The sequence below is a fragment of the Nerophis ophidion genome, linkage group LG14 (genome assembly GCF_033978795.1).
Source record: "Nerophis ophidion isolate RoL-2023_Sa linkage group LG14, RoL_Noph_v1.0, whole genome shotgun sequence".
NCBI classification, from domain to species: Eukaryota; Metazoa; Chordata; class Actinopteri; order Syngnathiformes; family Syngnathidae; genus Nerophis; species Nerophis ophidion.
This window is the reverse complement of record NC_084624.1, coordinates 28,812,437-28,830,619: the sequence shown is the minus strand read 5'-3', so window position 1 is coordinate 28,830,619 and position 18,183 is coordinate 28,812,437. Positions and strand designations below refer to the sequence as shown.

The window sequence follows — 18,183 nt, the reverse complement described above, 5'->3', positions numbered from 1 at the left end:
TTAAACTTTTGTAGAATATGACCCATTTAATTAGTTACAAAACTTCCAATGGATAGATGTGTGTGTCATGTGCATTGTTGTCTTTGACTATGAGTGTCAATATTAAACTTTTGTAGAATATGACCCATTTAATTTGTTACAAAACTTCCAATGGTCACAAAAAATGTATTTCCTCCAAGTAGGACCTGAACCATTTGTAAACTTCCATTGAGTCATATCCAAGTTGCAACCTGTTATGCTATGAGCTACAGTATCAAATGTTGCTCTGAAGTCCAATAAGGCTAGAACTGCTACTTTTCCCAAGTCATTTTTCAACCTTATATCATTATGCACTCTGACACAATCCAATTCTGTACTGTGCTGGGGTTGGAAAGCTAACTGAAGTTGAACAAAAAGTCCATTTGAATTAAATACGTTGTTGATTTGATTAAAACAACTTTTCGACAGTCTCGGCAATCAAAGGTAGGTTTGAGATGGGTCTATAGTTTGTTAACATGGAAAAATCCAGTGTTCTCCTTTTTAGAATTGGCATTATGGTAGCTGCTTTCAGGGGTTTAGGAAACTTGCTAGACTGAAGAGAGCCATTGATTATTTGCTGCGGAGCAGTTAGCACAGACTTCACAATAGTTTTGAAGAAATCAGATGGTATTCAATCAGACAGCTTGTTGATGTTCTTAGTTGAACTTTTCTTCTACAGTTTTTGGTTCACTGTATCAAATTCTGACATGGTAACTGAGTTATACCTGGGCAGTAGAAGTTATTTGATCTGATGGATTGTATTTTTTCAATGAAATGCAAGCAAATAAAATACATTTTTCTGCTGTGATGAGTTGTGTAGCTATTCCATTAGGGTGGTTGTTAGTCAATTAATCAATCAACATTTATGTATACAACCCTTAATCACAAGTGTCTCAAAGGGTTTCACAAACTCACAATGACATCCCCTGATCTAAACCCACATCCAGACAAGGAAAAACTCAAAAGACCCATGCTGGAGGAAAAAAATCCATGAAAAGGGACCACATATATAGGGAACATCCTTCCTGGGTGATCGGCTGCAATGGATGTCAAGTGGGTATTATTTTTAAATGTTTAGTTTAATAGATAATGTGGGGGTCCAGTTCATCGGGAAGCCAACAGATAGTCATGGACTATGTTTACACTGTAGGCTCTGATGTCTAATTCAAATTGTTTTTGTCTTTTTATGTGGCCCTTCACATTACAAAAAAAATTTGATTTCTAATGTGAATGCAACCTGACCGGCATGCGGACCTAACGTCATGACGTCGCATGCACTGCAGTGTCTACGGAAGTAAACATGGCTTCAACTCCAGTAGTTCTCATTACTATCACATTTGTGGCAATTTGAAGGATTTTGTGCAATCAAAGTCAACATTTTGTGAACTGAATTGTTGCTCAAAGAAGATTAAGAAAGAAGTATTTTGGCTCTAGAAGTTTTACGGGATATTTTGCTTTGATGTCTGCTTGAAGAGCATGTCAAACGTATTATTTTCAGCTGTTTTGTGCTCCCTTGTCAACTATTTATTTTGTAACTGTCTATTTTGGTGAATAATTATGACACTTACTACTGCTTGATGATGTTCTGGTCGGATGAATGCGTCCTGAGTACAGAAGCATTCACATAGAGGACGCATCGCATATATATCCGATTTATTTCCACATATGAAAGAGGCCTGGGTCGGAACGGAAAAATTCAGAATTACATTGTTCACACTGGCATGTCGCATATGGGCAAAGAGGCCAGAGGGTGATGTTTTTCCAGGCTCAGCCAGGTCGGCAGAACAGAGACATCCACAGCTGTGCATGGATCATAAGTCGGGTCAGCTACTACCTCATCCAGATTGATGCTGTACTTCTCCAGAAATTATCTATGGGCACCTGTTATCCTCTCCAGGCAGAAGACAGGGATTGAGCAGAAAAACAGCAGATTAGCTGGTCTAAAAAGGGGTCTATTCAAAAGCTAGAGCATGAATGAGTTTTAAGGCGTAACTTAAATACTTCTACTGAGGTAGCGTCTCTAACTATTGCCTGAAGGGCATTCCAGAGTATTGGTGCCTGAATACAAAACACTAGATCTTGCAGAGTTTTTTAGGGCTCTGGTGGTCACTAATAAGGTCACTAATACAATTGGCAAGATAGGAGGTTAGTGAACATATCAACCACAAAAACAGTGCGAGCATTGTTCAGGTTCTTACTAATGATTTCAGAAAACTGTCATCTTGCCCTGATTAATTCTTGGTTAGAATTAAATAGACATGTGAGATAGGCGCCAGCGCCCCCCGCTACCCCGAAAGGGAATAAGCGGTAGGAAATGGATGGATGGATGGATGTTTGTAAAGTTCATATTGAATTTGGAGTTTAGTTTTTCTACACTTACACTCTGCTTTCCTGCATTTTGATTTCAAGGCATTTTCCATCATAGTGTTCATCTGTGGTCTTTTAGATTAGCTCAAGGTTGTCTTAGTTTTAATAGGAGTAACAGCATCCATGACATTTGAAATTTTCCAGGTGAACTTACCGTGAAGTTTATCAATTGTCTCTGCATTTAGATCTGGTGACACAAGAATGGTCTCCATAAAGTGAGTGGTGGTATTTTAATTTTTGTATCTTTTCTCAACAGCCACATAGGTTGCCTGGACTTTTGGGATAATGTTTTGTTCAAAAAACAAACAGAACTTATCAAACATAGCCAAGTCCTTGATGCCAACAGATAAACTGTCAACATCTTTAGAAATGACCAGGTCTGGAGTGTGGCCTTGAGTGTGTCCGGGGCCTTCCACATGTTGTGATTTGCCAAATGGGTCCAGGATACCAGAGAGTTCTTTGCCGGATTTGTCAATGTGGATGTTAAAGTTCCGTATTAGGACTAAAAAGTTGTGTCAAAATTGTGGACAATGACCGAACAGATGGTGAATGATCATGGCTTTCAGTTGTAAGAGTCTTGAGCACAGGATCAATTTATATGACGCATTCCAAATAACTTTTCCCATTCACGGTACAAATTAACTATAACCAACAAATAAAGTCATTACACGGTCGCAAATAGACCTCCCGATCAGGGGGACTTTGTAGAGATTATACATTCAAATATACAAACCCCGTTTCCATATGAGTTGGGAAATTGTGTTAGTTGTAGATATAAACAGAATACAATGATTTGCAAATCCTTTTCAACCCATATTCAATTGAATGCACTACAAAGACAAGATATTTGATGTTCAAACTCATAAATTTTAATTTTTTTGCAAATAATAATTAACTTAGAATTTCATGGCTGCAACATTTGCCAAAGTAGTTGGGAAAGGGCATGTTCACCAGTGTTACATCACCTTTTCTTTTAACAACACTCAATAAACGTTTAGGAACTGAGGAAACTAATTGTTGAAGCTTTGAAAGTGGAATTCTTTCCCATTCTTGTTTTATGTAGAGCTTCAGTCGTTCAACAATGCGGGGTCTCCGCTGTCGTATTTCACACTTCATAATGCGACACACATTTTCGATGGGAGACAGGTCTGGACTGCAGGCGGGCCAGGAAAGTACCCGCACTCTTTTACTACGAAGCCACGCTGTTGTAACACGTGCTGAATGTGGCTTGGCATTGTCTTGCTGAAATAAGCAGGGGCGTCCATGAAAAAGACAGCGCTTAGATGGCAACATATGTTGTTCCAAAACCTGTTTGTACCTTTCACCATTAATGGTGCCTTCACAGATGTCTAAGTTAGCCATGCCTTGGGCACTAATGCACCCCCATACCATCACAGATGCTGGCTTTTGAACTTTGCGTTGATAACAGTCTGGATGGTTCGCTTCCCCTTTGGTCCGGATGACACGATGTCGAATATTTCCAAAAACTATTTTAAATGTGGACTTGTCAGACCACAGAACACTTTTCCACTTTGCATCAGTCCATCCTAAATGATCTCAGGCCCAGAGAAGCCGGTGGCGTTTCTGGATGTTGTTGATAAATGGCTTTTGCTTTGCATAGTAGAGCTTTAACTTTCACTTACATATGTAGCGACGAACTGTATTTAGTGACAGTGGTTTTCTGAAGTGTTCCTGAGCACATGTGGTGATATCCTTTAGAGATTGATGTCAGTTTTTGATACAGTTTTGATTTCTCCAGATTCTCTGAACCTTTTGATGATATTATGGAATGTAGATTTTGAAATCCCTAAATTTCTTGCAATTGCACTCTGAGAAACGTTGTTCTTAAACTGTTTGACTATTTGCTCACGCAGTTGTGGACAATGCTCGTGAAAGACTGAGCATTTTTTGGGATGCTGTTTTAATACCCAATCATGGCACCCACCTGTTCCCAATTAACCTGCACACCTGTGGGATGTTCCAAATAAGTGTTTGATGAGCATTCCTCAACTTTCTCAGTATTTATTGCCACCTTCCCCAACTTCTTTGTCACGTGTTGCTGGCATCAAATTCTAAAGTTAACATCAAATATGTTGTCTTTGTAGCATATTCAACTGAATATGGGTTGAAAATGATTTGCAAATTATTGTATTCCGTTTATATTTACATCTAACACAATTTCCCAACTCATATGGAAACGGGGTTTGTACAGCGTATTGGCGATTACCCTCGATAATGTGGCTTTACCGCAGTTTTACTGTATTCTCACGTTTGGCAATCTTCTTCAATTTCTTATTAAATTAATATGCAGATTTAAAGCATTGCGATTGCAGATTATGTGTAAAAACAGCTGTGTAAACGTAGTAACAGAGCACTCTGAGACAGCACACATAGTTGTAATAATAATAAAATAAAATTAAGTTAGTGAAGTCTATTTGATGTCAAATGTCTTTATATGCTTATTTAATTACATTACACATACATTTAATATCTATATAAGTACAGTAGTCCCTACAGATAACTGACAGCAGTATTTGTTAATGCTGCCCTGTTACGAATAGCATTGCAATTATATCAGTCAACTACGTTTCACTAAGGTGTAAAAAGTTTAAATTCTAGATTTGATTTGTTTATGAGTTAACTAACATTGAATAGAGCTAATATTGCAAAGATAGCAGGAGACACCTGGGTTGACATTATATACTCACTAAGTTTGCAACTGTTCCTTTTTTGTTACTCATTACGTTAACCAACTTTCTATTACTTGTCATCAAAGCGATAGACACAACTTCCTGAACTCTGTAAGGCCTCAATTATCCTGGGGGAAAAAAATTGATGAAGTCAGCATTCAAACATGGTTCTGTGCCGGCACAAATCCCTTTGACTCACAAAGGAAATCCAGCATTGACAAGGTTCTTCATCTTATCAGTAAATTTCAAGAGAGAGTCGTTCGGACAGGGTGACTGTGCTACTCGTTTTGACCTCTAGATTTGGGGGACGGCGCCATTTGTTAGGATGAGGATGATGATGGGGGAAGGGTAACCTTTTCAATTTGGGTTGCAGGGGTTGGAGAAGACACTTTTTTGGGGGTAAGGATGATGCTGCTGAAGTTGATGCTGTCCTTCAGCGCGCTGTTTTATCTGCTCTGCACCCTCCCTACTCCTGTCCTTGGCTGACCCACCTGGAGTCAATGGGTGACACAAACAGTAAAAAAAAAAGTTGGAACGCAACAAATACAATCCTTGTTTATTCAGGCAAAAATGTCAGCTTTAAAAAGATGCCTGCCTTCCTCTAAAATTTTTAAATTGTATATACATATTTTAACCATCCGTATTAACAGCTGCAATCTAAAATTGGTAGATGGCCACTCAAATACACTGCAACATTCAAACATCGCATTTTGCTAAGGAACTTTAAAAAAATCCTTAGTCAGTGCTTCTCATTGTTGACAATATCTAGGTCTGTGGGGATTATAACAGATTCGACTGTTGAATGTTCACCAGCAATCTTCGTAATTTTATTTGTGACATCAGTCACAATGTTGTTGATCAGGGGGTAGGGAACCTATGGCTCGAGAGCCAGATGTGGCTCTTTTGATGACTGAATCTGGCTCTCAGATACATTTTAGTGGACATTGCTTATTACGGTGAGTAATGAATAATTCCTTTTGTAATCAGTGTCAAAAATAACGTTCAAAATATAAAACATTCTCATGCATTTTAATCCATCCATCCGGTTTCTACCGCACGTGTTCAAGAAGTCGCATTAATGGTAAGAAGTTTTTTATTTATTGTTGGTTAGCTTCAGAATAACAATGTAATAAAAAAGACTGAGACTTATTATACTCTAAAAATGTTGGTCTTACTTAAAAATGCACGCATTTAGTTGTATTCAGTCTTAAAAAAAATGTATATGGCTCTCATGGAAATCCTTTTAAAAATATATGGCTTGTATGGCTCTCTCAGCCAAAAAAGGTTCCCGACCCCTGTTGTTGATAAATCATAGTACTGTGGTGTTTTTGGTGCTCGTACTTAAGTGTTTGCAGCTCCGTGTTAGGTCTTGGCGAGAATGAGGACTCGTGTATAGGAGAGAGACAATTGACTCAGACTCTATTTAGACAGTTTTCTTTGATACCCCTTGGATAGAGTGATTAAAAAAAAAGTGGCTACAAAATCTCTTTGGTACTTTCGAGTAACAAAGAATATGCAGCATAGGGCGTAAGGCAATAAACGGAAAATCACTCCATAGGGAGGAAAAAGGCAATAGCAAAGTTCTACACGGATCTATTAACAAAAAAAACCAACAACCTATGATTATCTACAAAAAAGATAAATCACTCATGCAGAGGAGCCGAGAAGCTATAAACAGAAAGTATATTATAAAGTGCTGAGAGGACTGCAAACTAACACGCTCCAAAAGGAGGAAAAAATGAAGGCAAGGCACTTTGAAATTGACACAAAAAGACTAGACCAAAAAACTTTGGCAAACGAAAATCACTCTCTCAGAGGGAACAAAGAAATCAATAAATAAAGCGAGACATTACTTATCAACTTGGTTCGAGGCTGTGGACAAAGGCTGGCGGTACGTGACGAAACGATACACTCTGGCAACAAGACAGGGGAAGACGACACATGAGGGAGGGTGACACAGGTGGGCACAATCAAGCAATTTAGGAGACCAGTGACACAGGAGGAAGGGCAAGTGGCCTGAAACGAGAGGAGGATTACAATTTTCAAAATAAGACAGGAAATTTGTCCGACAACCCCAAAACAGGACTTCCCTCACCACGGTGTGACACTCCGTTACTAACTATCAGTGATTCAGGCCCAGTTGTTAGCTGTGACTTTTTTTTTGTTTCATACCTTTTTCTCCAACTGGGAGGTAAAATTTGATGTTGAAAATGTGTCAAGACATGTGCCTCAACTGTGTAGACTGTGCCATTGTAATTTTTTTTACAAACACTTCGCAAAATTTGACTGATTTCGCACAAAGCCTAATGCGCTCTATAAAACACCCACTGCAACTTTGGGGTCCTGAGACGAATCACAACGGAATTTGGTACATAACTTTTGGAAACTGACGAGCACGTGTGTAGGGCTGCGCGATATATCGAGTTTGTAAGATATATCGGTATATTTCAAAACAAGTTATGAATTACGAAAATATCGTTATATCAATATAATTTATGTCACATAAAAAATGACTAAACACCGCTTATTTGTTGTGTTACTTGTCCTTCCCCACTCCCTCTCACGGGCTACTAAACCCCTCCCCAAGACAGGGTGGGTCATGGAACCATGCAGGAAGGGAAATCACAACAGACAACCTAAAAGACGTCGAGAGAGTCGTAAAAGAGAAGATGGAATCTTCCAGCAGGCCATTTATGTATTAAAAAAATAATAAAAATGGCAGAGGTTTTCTCTTCCTTGGATTTTTCTTTTAGCGATGTAGACCACGTCCAGGAAACCCACAATGCGTCTACTTATCCACATATGCACAAATGTATGCGTCTGGTTAAAACATTCATTTTAGTTGTTTACCATGTAAGCCCAAATCAAAACTGTTCTCCAGTTGCCAAGCGGGGCATATTTCACACAAGAAATGCTGCCAAAAATGTATACCGAAGTGAACAAGATCATAGCCGCATAATTAAACAAGGTCACTTACTTGGCCAAAACCGTACAGGTGTCTGCAAATTTATTTTTTATCTGAGTTTGATACATTTTGTATTATTTGCACAGCTATGTTATTTTTTTTTACAAAGAAATAATATTTTTGTATTTTTTTATGTTATGTAATTCTGTGCTACTTAAACAGCTTATTTTCTGAGCTGTTAATACCAATCTTGACTTACTGGTTTAATAAAAGTGCCACTGACTGTTTACAGTACAGTTGTCATTCACTTCAATTTCAGTGAAGTTCGCTCAAAAATAAATATATTTATATGTATACTTTCACTGGAAAATATATCGAGATATATTTCGAATATTGAGTTTACAGTAAAAAATATATCGAGATATACTTTTTCGTCCATATCGCCCAGCCCTACATGTGTGTGTAATTTGAGCAAGATAGGTAGAAAAAAAAGGTCTTTCAGCTTAGCAAATAATTGGCCAAAAATCATTGACGTTATATGTAAGTTAGCATGTCTTCCAAAGCATTTTGAGCACAGCCCATACGGGGCGCCATACATTACAGTCCTCACCCTAACTAGCTGTCTTCAGTTTTTTTGTCCGTCAAACGTATTGAGACACTTTTGCGTTCTTATGAATAGGAAAGTGTCTCTCAACTATTGACTGGTACTGATTGTGTTGCATTTAGTGGAACAAGGTGAACATTGTACGATGAGCGTTGTGCTAAAAGGTATGAGAGTACACGTAAACACCTGCATGTGCATGCTTGTGTGCCTGCATACACTCAGCGGAGTTGGACATGGGGCGTGTCTTCATTGTCTGTGTGTCAGCATGTGTGTGTGTGTGTGTTTAAGAGGCTGAAGCAGGGGAAAGTGGAGCATTATATCACACAGACTAAACATCAGGAATGTCAGATAGCTCCATGGCTCGACACTGGCAAGGAAGACGAGTTCTCTTCACCTTCCTGCTGTGGGGGGCTTTGGTGTCTCTGTGCTGGGCAGGCAACAGGCCCGTGCAGAAGGTGGGAGGGTCGCGACCCCGCCACAGCAGACACAACGAGAGATGGACGCGGAGGATAACACACCAGTCGGATCAACGTGTAGTATATCCATCTTTGAACGAGCGAGGTGCGCTTGTGTACCCATCGGGGCGTGATGGGGGACAAGTGGTTGAGTTTCCTTCTGTCAATGACGACTCAACCTGGAATCGGATCGAGGTAAAAGCTCTCTAAGAACTTGGGCGTGTTAGTATATCTCTGAAAGAGCAAAGGGCAGGCTTGGCCTCTGTTGAGTTAATGTTTCCTCTGGTTCAAGTTCTTCGGGATTAAGGAAAATGATCTCTTTATAGGACTTTCGCATTCATGCTATACAAATGCAATAAACTAGGAAATGAAAGTGTATGTTTTTATTTTGTCTTTTTGTAGAAATGTGGCCCTGGATACTTTCGAGATGGCAACGGACCATACCTGGGCCGCTGTGTGCCCTGTAACTGTAACGGTCTCACTGACGAGTGTGAGGACTGGACGGGAAAATGCTTGGTAAGCTATGTGTACTCTGATTCGATACTTATGTATTCTATAAAAAATTCTCAGATAACTCATTTCATACATTATTACTTTATAACCAAACTAATTTACATTTGACTTTTCTCAAGCAATGTAAAAAACAATTTACAATACAGTATAATACAGCTTTTTATATGAATAACAATTAGATTTTTTAATACGTTATATTGTAAAATTATAATATATTTAAAAAACATTAACAAGATTTGAGATATACTTCTTGTTAAACGGTTAACAAAATGTAAAGTAGAAATGAGATGAATAATGAAGTAATTCAAACTGCTATATACCTGTATTGTTCAATATTTTTAATCGATATTTTTAATCGATATTTTAATAATTTAGTTTTAGAATCCGGCATATTGTGGAATAATTATTATTTTTTTAAAACATAAACATTGGAAATATGTGCTTTTCATTAGACAGTGAACAAAATTTGGAATAGATGTTAGATAAATAATGAGGTATTTGAAACTATATAATTATAAACCTGTATTGTTTGACATTATTAATCACATTTTTAAGATATATTTTTATTTGTTTATTGATTCCCTCTCAACGTTACTCAATAATACTATATATTATACATATATATATATATATATATACAGTATTAATATATATATATATATATATATATATATATATATATATATATATATATATATATATATACTATAGACTAATACTACTATAGAAACAGTTAACAAATTGTGTACATTAGTGTCTATGGATATTCTCATTCATCAGTTCATTGCCGCCTTAGGGCAATCAAGCAATCGCAACTCGACTGTCTTAAAAGAATTTTCGCCTGTCCTCCAAGCAGACTTCGTCACTTCATGCTTATATACTAAGATGAGTCGGATCTAGTCATAGCGCCGGAGCCAACGCCCATATCATTCATACTCTATTCTCTGTCATAGCCTAGCTGGATTGAATTACTACTTGATAATATTTATTTATCTGTAAAACACAAGTGTTAAGTCACATTTACTTGTTGATACTGCTGACAACGACTTAATTATTTAATATTATTATTTGTATCCGTTAGCTATGTACACACATGTTCCTTTGTACTCACTACCTCTACTGGGTAGAACATGGAGTCTGTCGGTTAGAGTGAGCACTGCTGCCCCCTAGCTGCACGCTTATGTATCGTTGTAACATGATTACTAGAGTGTACAATAAAAAAATCAACATTTACCCTGCTGCTTGCGACACCCCTGACACCTCACCGCGAACCCCCAGGGTGTCCTGACCCACTACTTGAGAAACGCTGCTCTACCAATTTTGTAATTTTGAAGCGTAAATTGTATTTTTTAGATTTTTTTCATTTATCAAAATTATTCAAGTTTCATTGTAATGGTAAATGGTAAATGGGTTGTACTTGTATAGCGCTTTTCTACCTTCAAGGTACTCAAAGCGCTTTGACACTACTTCCACATTCACTCATTCACACACACATTTACACACTGATGGAGGGAGCTGCAAGGCGCTAACCAGCACCCATCAGGAGCAAGGGTGAAGTGTCTCGCTCAGGACACAACGGACGTGACGAGGTTGGTACTAGGTGGGGATTGTAAGTTACATTTATGTTCACAATGTACAAACGTTCTATAGATGGCCTAGATTTTTTATTTTTTTTTAACTTGTATTATCCATTCATCAATTTTCTACCACTTGTCCCTCTTGGAGTGGTGGGGGAGGGAAGGGGCTGAAGCCTATCCCAGCTGTACTTGGGCGGAAAGCAAGTCACCACATCATCACATTGCCAACGCAGATAGACAGACAAACACTCAAATGTTTTTGCTTTATTTTATAGCAAACTACTGCAAGTTATAACCATCACAACTGGACTGCTTGGTTTGTCTTGGATGACATTTTGCCGCCCATCCGAGTAGGCTTCATCAGTTTGTGCTTATAGACTTAGATTGGTCAGATCTAGTCCAGTGGCTGCTGCCAAAACCCCAGATATTTATACTTGGTACAGTACAGGCAAAAAGTTTGGACACACCTTCTCATTCAATGCGTTTTCTTTATTTTCATGACTATTTACGTTGTAGATTGTCACTGAAGGCATCAAAACTATGACTACACACTATGGCTACACAAAACTACAGGTGTGGAGTTATGTATTTAACCAAAAAAGGTGAAATAACTGAAAATATGTTTTATATTTTAGTTTCTTTAAAATAGCCACCCTTTGCTCTGATTACTTTTTCGCACACTCTTTGCATTCTCTCGATGAACTTCAAGAGGTAGTCACCTGAAATGGTTTTCACTTCATAGGTGTGCTTGGAGCTCTTCAAGAGAATGCCAAGAGTGTGCAAAGCAGTAATAAGAGCAAAGGGTGGCTATTTTGAAGAAACTAGAATACAAAACATGTTTTTAGTTATTTCACCTTTTTTTGTTCAGTACATACTTCCACATGTGTTCATTCATAGTTTTGATGCTTTCAGTGACAATCTACATCTAGTCATGTCTACATCTACTTGTAGTCTAATCTAGTCATGGAAATAAAGAAAACACTTTAAATTAGAAGGAGTCTCCAAACTTTTGGCATGCACTGTATATAATATATACATACATACATATAATATAATATAATTTAATATTAAAAACAGAAGAATGAGAATCTTCATAGACATACTGCAAGTTAAAAACGTCATAAATTGCAAATACTATAAATGCACTCATTCGGATTCCAATTGTATTTACATTGTTTATTTGGATAATGGAAAAAGTTACTTAGTGTTTACTACCCAAAAATATTTTATGTAACTTCTGCTTCCAGACAGATACTGTCAATAAGTGAATAAGTAGTCCTTCTTTTAATATACCATGCTTTTGCCACCTTTTGTGTGTTGGCTTTCAAAGTCCTATGGCATTTCGTTATTACTCTCCTTGAAGGGTGGATGAGCCCGTGCACATTTTTAAAACCTCAACCATCTCTATTATGTTATCGCCATGCAAGACCGGGCCTGTGTGCTTGTTGCAGTTGGATCCCCACACTTGCCGCACAAGCCTGCACATCAAACACATTCTTCTTGATAGCTTGACAGGGAAATGTCCTTTTTCGTCCACCCCTTTGCGTGTTTTGTAAAGATGGATTTTTGATGATTGACTGTCACGATATTCTACCATTTTTTTGGTGTTTTTCTTAGAACTGTCTATACAACACAGCTGGGGACAGGTGTCAACACTGCAAAGAAGGTTACTACGGTAACGCGGCTCTGAGGACATGTAAAGTGTGCCCGTGCCCTTTCAGTGCGGTTACAAACAGGTACATTCAAATAAAAATACAGCTAGCTCTGGATACCAATGGTTATATAACACTTGTTTTGCACTCCCAGCTTTGCAGTTGCTTGCAGGGAGATCTTTGGAGACATCCAGTGCATTTGCAGCAGAGGCTACACTGGAGAAAGATGTGAGAAGTATGTATGACCAAGAAGGATATTGTCTGGTAAAAATCTTTCTACTCTTTCATTTGTTCTGTTTTCCTATAGGTGTGCTCCTGGTTTCTATGGGGACCCAATGGCGCCGGGAGGAGGTTGTCGGCCTTGTAGTTGCTATGGCAACGGCAACACCTGCGATCCCAAGACCGGAGGTGACATAGTGCATCTAATACAATCCTACCTATTCTAGTTCTAATGGAATCCAATACAAGGCAACAAATAATAATAAAAATGATTGGTTTATAAATAATATGTACTCTTATTCAATGTATTGTCATACTGTGGTATGCATATGATTATTTTAGAAACATAAATATTAAAAAAATTTAGAAATGCAAATGTATTTACATTTTTCATTTTGTTCATTGGTTTATTTAACAAGGACCGTTTACATTAATTAGCATTGCTTTAAATGTTCCAGAATTAGTTAAAAGGCTATTTTTCAATTGTTGTCTCCAGACAGATCTTAAAATTGTCTAAGATTTTACGGTAAACAAAGCAACTCAATTAAACAAGCAGTAAAATATACATCACTATAAAACCTATATTAAAAACACTATGTACATATAAAATAAACTGTAGGACAGACAGGTAAAAGTGTATTAACCAAACAAGTGGCACTATTATTGTGATTCTGTAGTGTGTGTGTGTTCGTGTGTGTGTGTATGTGTGTGTGTGTGTGTGTATATATATATATATATATATATATATATATATATATATATATATATATATATATATATGTGTGTGTGTGTGTGTGTGTGTAAAACACTACTTAAATCAAGTGGTTATTTGGCATACCACTAGATAGAAGCCTGTTTGTTGAGTGTGTGTGTATATATATATATGTATATGTATATGTATATATATATCTATGTATATGTATATATGTCTATGTATATATATATATATATATATGTATATACATAGATATATATACATATATATATCGATATATATACATGTATATATTTACGTATATGTATATATCTATATATATACATATATAGATAGATATATATGTATATATGTATCTATATCTATGTATATGTATATATATGTATATATATACTGTATATCTATATATATCTATATATAGATATATATATATCTATATATATATAGATATATATATATCTATATATATATAGATATATATATAGATATATATATATCTATATATATATATCTATATATATATATATCTATATATATATATATATAGATATATATATATCTATATATATATATCTATATATATATATATCTATATATATATATCTATATATATATAGATATATATATATATATAGATATATATATAGTGGTATGCCACATAACCACTGGATTTAAGTAGTATTTTAGTTTCCTGTATTCAAACACAATGTTTCTGTTTAAACCTTGTGTAATGTTACAGTAGAAAACAATTCTAAATATACTTGTTAAATAAAACATCTGCCTTGTTTTTAATGGATACTAAAACCTACTCTGCTACTGTATTTTAATGTCGGTTATAGGGTGGTACTTGGAGAGCCAAGTTTTTTCTGAGATTTTACTTGGTGTAAAAAGTTTGAGAATCACTGTGTTAGATCATTAGATTGTGTAGATGTCCACTAAAAGTGTTATTCCCATGTCTATATTTATTCAAAACTTGTTTTTGTCTCTGCAGTTTGCAAGAACACGCTGGAGCCTGGAGACACAAACACAGTTGACCGCTGCCAAGGTGATTCAAATAGAAAATAAAAATTCTCAGCTTTTATCTTTGATAGCGACTTCATATCCTAACCTTGTTTTGCACAGAGTGTGACAACTGTGCACAGACCTTACTGAGAGACCTAGAGACTCTGGATAACGAGATGGCACGGATCAAAGCCCAGCTGGACAGTGCTTCCAACAGCGCCTCCTCGCATGACAGACTCAAGAAGATGGAGCAGGCCATGGCTGATACCAAGGTAGGACAAACATGTAGCATTGATGTACGCGTGTGAGTCTGAAGCTATAATGCCATGTATGCATAAAACAAGGTAACATTAAGGAGTGGAAGAGAAGGACACAAATGTTAGCATTACTTGCACAACGATGTGAGCTAACGTGCGAACATGACATTCATATTCTAACAATAATGTTTTGCCAGGTTAGGCTATTAACTGAAGAAAAATATTGACACACCCATATTTGTAGCTGACTTGTGGATAGCTGACAGAGCTTGATTTTAAGATGTGTAGTGAAGCCTGCTATTTTTTTTTACAAAGTCGAGTGCACGTGGCAGGCTTATCTAGCTTGGGGCGGATAGTATAATGTCCTTGAGGACTGAGGTTTCTCTTTCATGGCTTCATGAAGCGAGTGTTTGAGACCCTTTTCACTGAAAAGTGGAGCAAACAAATAAAAGAGATGCTACCTTTTTTCCCCACATTTGGTACTCACAAACAAGCACATTACTTACTGGTCTATAGATGCTCTCGTTTATCAAGGTCATTGTATTCTCAGGGCATGCCATATCGACAAACCAAACTGGACTGTTTCGTTTGTCTTTAAAGACATTTCGCCTTTCATCCAGGTAGGCTTCATCAATTAATGCTCATAGACTTAAAATGGTCAGATCAGGTCCCTCTAAGAAGTGTGGAGGCCGACTGCAACGGGCCGCGTTACTAGTTATCATGCCATCGAAATTAACCAGACAAATCGCTCCACCTACTAAGAACAGAAAGCACTACCATACACAGAATCGAGAAAGAGCCATCAATCGGGCCAGGTAAGGTTCCCCGTGTTGAGTCAAATTAAGCAGAAGGCTCCACTCCTGGTGGTGCCTTTCCGTCAATTCCTTTAAGTTTCAGCTTTGCAACCATAATCCCCCCGGAACCCAAAGACTTTGGTTTTCCTGACGCTGCCCGGCGGGTCATGGGTGTAATGCCGCCGGATTGCTAGTTGGCATTGTTTATCGTCGGAACTATGACGGTATCTGATCGTCTTCAAACCTCCGACTTTCGTTCTTGATTAATGAAAACATTCTTGGCAAATGCTTTCGCTCTCGTCCGTCTTGCGCTGGTCTAAGAATTTCACCTCTAGCAGCACAATACGAATTCCCCCGGCAGTCCCTCTTAATCAGGAGTGTCAAACTCATTTTAGCTCATAGGCTGCATGGAGGAAAATATATTCCCATAATGGTAAAATCATAGCATGATAACTTAAAAAAAAAGACAACTACAGGTTATTTTCTTTGTATTACTTTGGCCAAAAATAGAACAAGCACATTATGAAAACGTTCAAATCACAAATAATCCTCTAGACAAAACACTTCCAGTTTGTTGAAAATTCTGAGGAAATACTTGCATAAACACAATGAGCTTAGACTTTGTCGGTGAATCTACAAAGCCAAGATTAAACTTTAAGTCACAGTCTTTCTGGGATTGAACAAAAAACACAACATGTAAACTCTTGTAGGTATCAAATACCTCCTTTGTCATGTCCACGTATCAATCCAGTGCTAACTCAACAAACCGTAAGAAACGGATGTAAAAACTATTCAAAAGGGTTAAGTTCACTTTTCTTGTGTTAGACAGAGACATTTTGGGGCAACGAGGGTGTCAAGTGACGATGTGTTCGAAGCAGAAGACATAAAACGGCAGGTTTTAATTTTCATGTGGGTCGACGAGGAGGAGCCACAGTCACCCTATACTGTGTACCTCTTGCTTGGCCCCGGTATAAATCGTTTGCTTGCCTAACAGAATTGCTATTATGACATCCAGTGGACACATTTAGAACAGCAGTCTCTTTCGTTAAAAAAAGTAGACAATTTTTATACTTCTTAAACTCATCTTGCGGGCTGAAAAAACCTGTTGCGTACGTCCGACACCCCTGCTCTTAATCATGGCTACAGTTCATGGAGAGCAAAACCCACAAAATAGAACCAGAGTCCTATTCCATTATTCCTAGCTGGGGTTTTCTGGCACTTCCGACCTGCTTTGAACACTCAGATTTTTTCATAGTAAACGCTTCGAGCCCTGTTATTAAAAAGTTACTTTTGAATAGGAGGGGTCCCTTTAAGCTGCAACATTGAGGTTAACGAGTCAAGACACATTCATTGTATACTGATATCTTAAGTACAATGTACACATTTGACGTCCATGCACATGTGTAGATGTGTTGACACCAAATGCCGAGATGAGTTTGCTTATGCAAACATTCCAGAGTGGAGCCCTGATTTTGTCCCACCTCCGGACTTGACTTGACAAACCTGTATTCTGCCATCTTGTCAAATGTTTTTTTATTTTTTTAACAAAAATATAAATTATGCTTTGCATTTTATTTTATTGTTTCACAGAATCTGGTGAGCAAATTCAGCTTGTCCGTCAATGGGCAAAATTCCAAGGTCAAGCAGCTGGAAGAAGACATGCTCAACCTCTCAGAGGACATTGCCTCTCTTAGAAACAAGGTAATGCACTTAGAATAAAAGATCCACGTGCAGTAATAAGTCTAAATGTTGTCCCCCCCTCCCTCCCGTTCAGGCGGATAAGGCGGCTATGGATGCTGACAAAGCTGTTGTAGACGTTGAAAAAACCTACAAGAGAGCTCAAGATTTTGACAAGGAGATAAAAAGCATACTGATAAAAATCCAAAGTGAGTTTAATCTCATCTTTTTATACCCATTCCACCAGCGATGTTTGAATTTAACGACACATGTCTAATTTTATTCAGTTCTGCTGGACCAGCTGAAGGACGCGGGCTCCAGTGGCGGCGCACAGCCTAACGAGAATTTGGCTAAAATGTTAGAGGACGCGCAGCGCATGGTGAAGGAGATGGAAAATAGGAACTTCACCCCTCAGAAGACCGCTGCCGACAAAGAAAGAGACGAGGCTAGGAAACGTAGGCCATGGCATACGCACATACACAAGGAGAGGAGACCCAGACCAGGGCTTATACAATTAAAAAAATAAATAAAAGGGTGAATCACTAGGATTTACAATGTAAGAATTAAAATATAAATATATATATATTTAAATATTATCTGTGATCACATATTACAGGTTCAATTTAAATTGATTTGGATCAGATCTAATTGATTTATTTTTAATTTTAAATATCAAATTAATACAATATTTATTATTAAGTGATTTCTTTTTTACAAACACTGCATATTTAAATGTAA

At 37.4% G+C, this 18,183-nt stretch overlaps 1 protein-coding gene across 4 annotated transcripts in view; it reads left to right on the top strand.

Annotated features, from left to right (window-relative positions):
* LOC133568414 (laminin subunit alpha-3-like) overlaps window positions 1-18,183 on the top strand; it is a 183,812-nt gene that overhangs the window by 124,859 nt on the left and 40,770 nt on the right. For all 4 annotated transcript variants that reach the window (XM_061920318.1, XM_061920317.1, XM_061920319.1 and 1 more), the window contains 9 exons: window positions 9,442-9,555; window positions 12,747-12,865; window positions 12,936-13,016; window positions 13,089-13,189; window positions 14,707-14,760; window positions 14,838-14,989; window positions 17,359-17,469; window positions 17,543-17,654; window positions 17,733-17,900. In XM_061920318.1, coding sequence (XP_061776302.1) covers window positions 9,442-9,555; window positions 12,747-12,865; window positions 12,936-13,016; window positions 13,089-13,189; window positions 14,707-14,760; window positions 14,838-14,989; window positions 17,359-17,469; window positions 17,543-17,654; window positions 17,733-17,900 — 1,012 coding nt within the window. The remainder of the gene's footprint in view (window positions 1-9,441; window positions 9,556-12,746; window positions 12,866-12,935; window positions 13,017-13,088; window positions 13,190-14,706; window positions 14,761-14,837; window positions 14,990-17,358; window positions 17,470-17,542; window positions 17,655-17,732; window positions 17,901-18,183) is intronic.